A 5,563-nucleotide genomic window follows, 5' to 3' on the forward strand; every position below is an offset into this window, starting at 1 on the left:
GTGCATTTCCATAATTATCAATCAAAAAATTTAATAAAACACTATGATCATACCACCATTTCTTCTTCAAACCCTACCAAAACCTCTTTCTACACTCAATCAACTTTTCTACTTCAAAATAACATTTATCTATTTTTTACATCAAAATGAGAAAAAGAAGTTGAAATTTAAGGTCATGTACATGTGACAGTGATCGCTGCCAAAGACGTGGCACTAACATGTGGCAGTGACATCCGTTAAATAAACTGACATGACATGCCACGTGGTTAAGGTCAACACCATACTGGAGCCCATAAAATTTTATAGCTAATCTACCGCTAAAATCGTAGCTAATCTCTAGCAAATGCATTAACCAGAAAATTGACAAATCTAAATTGCAATTATGTATATAATGAATATAAAATAAGTTAATACAACATATTTAGGTATTGTGTGACCGAGTTTTTTTCGGTTATAAAAATTACTTTTACGTTGAAGTTGAAAATAAGAGCTTTATAAATAAAGTTAAAGTTGTTTGGTAATTTTATAATTTTTTAACTTTAAAAACAATTTAAAACTAAATCATTTTATATATAACTATGAAATTATTTTATTTAATATATAGATGAAATAATATAAAAATGTGAGAAAATAATAAAATATGATTTTTTTCATTCAAATGTAATGCAGTGTCTGATGCAAAATGTCTGCGAATGAAAATACTGATTTTTATTCATATTTAAGTTAAAAGTTTGCAATTATCTACGTCGTTAATCTTTTAACCATCACGAGCATAAAAAACAACTTTGAAGCATAAATCACAACTATTATTTAATATTAACTACTAGTAACTAACTTTAAATTGCAAAACATGATGTTTTCACCCAGACTCCAGGACAGTCTTTAACAATTGAACGGTGCGTAAATGCAAAGCTTAAACTTCCTCTTTTAGGATATTCCTAAATTCATCCTCTTTCTTTTTCATAATGTGTGGGGTTTTTTAAATCTCTATTTTACGAGGCCAAAGCCCCTACTTCATTGATTACAAACCGATAAACACAATTGAACTATACTAAAATTAGTATACTCCCACACCATAGGACTTGATATAAATATGATATACTAGTATCATATGATAAATTATGCAACATAACACATAATAAACTTCACCATAGTAAACTTATTAAGGTAGCAGTATGATGCATGGCAAAAACCAGGTCTCTTACAAACAGCAAAATCTTATTCCAAGCTCAAGCACAATCATAAGCACTTAAAGCCAATACACTGGCATCATGATATGATCATCGTCGTGACTCTACCGAGTTCAAAGTAAGAGCAAACACGTACACTATCAATATTCAACAATCAGTCCTCAACCAAATAATCATAGAAAAACAATGATATAAGTTATAACCATAATCCATAACCTGTAATCCATTAGTATCTCCTACTATGGTAGCGATCACTAGGGTAGCGATCCACAAAGCGACCTGAAGGACACTCATATGCCAAGTGACCACGGCCTCCACAATTGTGACAAATCATCAAGGGGCCCATGCAGTCACGGCTCATATGACCCAACTGTTGACAGTTCCGGCACACAACATCGCGGTAACCACCACCACCACCGGCTCCACCAGCACCACGGAAGCTGCCTCTGCCACTGTGATCTCCAATAATGTTTGATTTTGGACATTGTCTAGCCACATGTCCAGAAACATTGCACACGTTGCAAATTGGGTCATTTGGACAATCACGTGCCAAGTGCCCTGTTTTCCTACAGTTATTGCAAGCCTTCTCATTCGTACATTCAACAGCAATGTGACCCTGCTTATAGCAGTTATGGCACAACCTTAAGTCCCCTGGAGGCATTGCTGGAGCTGAGCACTCCCTAGCACGGTGGCCAGTTTTACCACAGGTGTGGCAAATTCCTTCATTTGGACAACTGCTGGCCATGTGGCCAGGTTCTTTGCAATTCCAGCACACAGATTTTGTGGAGCATTCAGATGAAATGTGCCTGATTAAACATAAAGGGAAAAAAATCAGAAAACCTAGCCAACCAAACCATGACACTTGTTAGTAAATATCAGATAGTTAACAATTTAACATAGCCGACTTCTAAAAGGAATCAAGTAGCTTTTTTTTACTTCAAACTTGGAAGTCGTAAAAGCCAAACAACCTATATTTCAAATTTAACTTTCCAAGAGCAAAGATTGAAACTGTAGAATGATGATGAAAGAGAAAATGGTATAAAGACTTAGACATGTTTATGTCAGTCACATAAATATTTTCCATTACATTTTAGCCAAACAAGGAACTAATATTTTCCATCAGATTCAATAAGGAAAACAGCCTTCATCTATAAAGTCAAAAATAAAATGGCACTGATATAATCTCAGTATCAGTTAGATAGATGTAACAGCTGAAATTAGGTGCAGACGAAGACTGTAATAGTGCAATTATGTATTCATCAATGTTGTTAAATAGCGGAATTTAAACAGATCGCTATTGTTCCAGGGTACAATATTTACTACAAAATATTAGAGAAATAGCAGTGCTGCAGCACTATTGTGTAGTGGAGTATAAACAAACTGCAGTTTTCTGCAATCTGCATTTGACAACACTGGTATTAAGAGAATTGAGGCAAATCATGAGCTTTTTTTCAATCTTTTCAGACAACACAACTGATGCCTCTTGAAAGACTGGAAAGTTCAATAACATATCATATAAAGCAATTATTCAAACATCAACATAAAGCAAAAGAAGAAACTATAACCAAGGATTGAGAAAGGAAAAAAGATAAAATGAGCAGAAGATAAATATAATATGTGAATTGCTTAAGTCAACCACAGTCCATAGTTTAACACAAAAATTAATTGGCAGTAGATCCTAAGGTGACATTGTGGACATGAGAGCAAGGTTAATCAAGGGAAAGTTTCATCAGCAAAATGTAAGTAAATCATGTCAATGCTAACAGGTATCAAAATCTAAGATTGAAAATGTAGCTGACGTTCAAAATGAAATGTCCATAATGAATCTGTCAAAAACTTCATATATTAACTTAAATAATGCAAGGTCCAAATTAAAGAGAAAGCTCAAAGACCAGCATTCGTCCCTCACCACGATAATTTACCACGGCTCTGTTTAGGAGTTTTAAGGGGAAGGGAGGGTTTTGGAGAGATAAGAGAGGAGGACAAAAATAGATCAATTTTGAATTTGGATAACTTATCAAAGCCCTCCAAAACCCTCTAATACAAATTTTGAATTCCCCCATATTAGGGGGATTTTGTATTATAAGAAAAATAAACTCCTCAAGACCTTTGTATTATAAGAATAATAAACTCCTTTCCCAAAACCTTCAATTATTTCCATTTCATCCTTCCTTTGTCTCAAAGTCCTCCCCTCCCATTCTAAACCATAGTCACACAATTCGCAATTCGCTCCGGTACTTGGTACGAATTCGGGTACGCGGTACGCAACTCTTAAAAAATTTGGTACGCGAGGGGTATACATAGTCGGTACGCTATTTGAATTCGTGGTACGTTATATATGGGTTCGTGGTACGTAATATGAATTCGTAATACTATTCCAATATAATAATTTGTATGTTGTAATGAACAAAATAAATAATGAACAAAATAAAACTTAGTTGAGTTCTCCTAAAAGTTTAACAAGAATGATACTGATATTGAGTTTTAAAACTGAAAAAAGTCCCACATCGTTGAATATGAAATGTTAAGTGAAAAAGTAGGTTATAAATAAAGGAAGGTATTCAGCTTGAATATCATAATCCTCATACGTCAGCTTGAGACCCATAGGGTATTGTTTGCACAAGCACACGTGGACAGCTATTAGTTTTATAGTAAATAGTTCAAATTTTTAACATAGGGCATACATAAATCTGGTACGTTGGTTTTTGTGAATTCTTGAGGAATTTTCACGAACCGGTTCGTAAAAGTACCGCGAACCGGTACTCACGTACCAATACGCAATTCGTTACCCAAGGCAGCGAATTATGTGACTATGTTCTAAACTCCCGAACTCCCAAACAAAAACCTAAATAAAGCAATACATCAAAGAATAACATGCTAAGTAAAATAAATTAAAAAGGAGACTGAATTCCATACCCAGGAAGGCCACAATTGTGGCAAACTGCAACATTAGGACATTCTCTAGCATAGTGACCAGGCCTCTTGCAGTTCTTGCACAAATTGTCCCGGCTGTCAAAAAAAACAAGTTATGCTTACTGCGGTAAGAAAAAAGCACACACATTCAAACTGTCAAATGGATTGATAAAAAGAACTTATCAGAGCAACAGGTAGAGTGCGAAGATAATATTTCATAAAAAGTAAATAAACTGGCTTAAGGATTTACAAACATCACTATAATCATTTAATGCCTCTTCTAGCACAGCACAGTTTCATTCTTCTCTAACCTTCTAACCAGAACATTTGAGTAAGAAAAGATAACAACAAATAAATAGTTTGAAAGAAAAAAAACCTGAAACCCCGACTTGAATCTCTCCGGTAAGGAGCATCGCGATAGGAATGTCGATCAGAGCGAATCCTACGGATCCCAGGGCTACGACTCCTACTCCTGCTTCGGCTTCGGCTGCGGCTGTCTGAACTCATTTTCACTTTTTTTTCTTTCTTAACTTCTACCGCAACGGATCAGCAAAACCACCTCCACCACAACCTACAAAATCAGCCACTGCCTCCTCCTGTCCACATCACAACCACATCCAAGATCATCCTTAAGCCTAGCCAAACCCCCACCTCCCCTTCAAAATATAAAAACCAAAATTCCAACAGTATAGAACATGAAATTTCAACAACCAATCCATCTCACACCAATCATGTCACTGTACTCAGCACCCAAAACTGGATAGCAAGTTTCTGTGTCACAATGTTCATAATATTCACACACTTCTCAAAAACCAATAATATTCCCAATATAACATTAACTCTAGGTTTGGAAAAACATTAGAAAGACTCAAACACGGAGAGAATTTAAACGTGTAGGTGAAAAATTAACCCTAAGTGTAACTAGCACTAACCCTAACAAAGAATCGCATCGGAATGAAAAAACGATTAATAAAAGATGAAAAAGAGAATGGGTTTAAAGAAAGAACCTTTTTTTGATTTCCACAGCTTCGGAGATTGTGAACGGAGTTGAGAAGAGATTAAACAAGGCAGAAATAGATATAAGATGCGATCTAGAACAGCTGCACACGATTTCTCTTAAACTTTGTTTGGTTGAGTAGATTTTCAAAAGAGACGAATGAAATGGCAGAGAAATTAGATGTTTCTGTTGTTTGGAAATTGAAATAAAACTATGTACTTTAGTTTGGTTTTTATTCAATAGAAATTACACATCCAATAGGTCGTAGGGTTAGTTTTTAATTAATCTACCGGGTAAACTATTTTATATCATCGGTGGATATCTATTAAAATTTATTAAAAAAAAATATCATCGGTGGATATCTATTAAAATTTATTAAAAAATATGAAAGACATTGTGTATTCCGTCAAATTATACTTTCATTTTAAAGACATGGCAATCGGTTAGTTTTCAATTGAACGAA

The 5,563-nt window shown here is 34.8% G+C and overlaps 1 protein-coding gene across 3 annotated transcripts; it reads right to left on the reverse strand.

Annotated features, from left to right (window-relative positions):
• Positions 1-1,129: 1,129 nt before the first annotated feature.
• On the reverse strand, positions 1,130-5,290 carry LOC131660434 (zinc finger protein GIS2-like). 3 transcript variants are annotated; one of them, XM_058929681.1, is made up of 4 exons: positions 5,111-5,290; positions 4,480-4,699; positions 4,107-4,199; positions 1,130-1,996 (listed from the first exon to the last, which is right to left on the reverse strand). In XM_058929681.1, exons 2-4 carry the CDS (start codon positions 4,608-4,610, stop codon positions 1,417-1,419), a joined length of 804 nt encoding a protein of 267 aa, XP_058785664.1. In that variant the 5' UTR covers positions 4,611-4,699; positions 5,111-5,290; the 3' UTR covers positions 1,130-1,416. The 3 variants fall into 3 exon arrangements, with proteins under 3 accessions (XP_058785664.1, XP_058785666.1, XP_058785665.1); XM_058929683.1 differs by having other exon boundaries at positions 4,480-4,874; XM_058929682.1 differs by lacking the exon at positions 5,111-5,290 and having other exon boundaries at positions 4,480-5,085.
• Positions 5,291-5,563: the final 273 nt, after the last annotated feature.

This window comes from Vicia villosa, linkage group LG3, assembly GCF_029867415.1.
Source record: "Vicia villosa cultivar HV-30 ecotype Madison, WI linkage group LG3, Vvil1.0, whole genome shotgun sequence".
Lineage (NCBI taxonomy): Eukaryota > Viridiplantae > Streptophyta > Magnoliopsida > Fabales > Fabaceae > Vicia > Vicia villosa.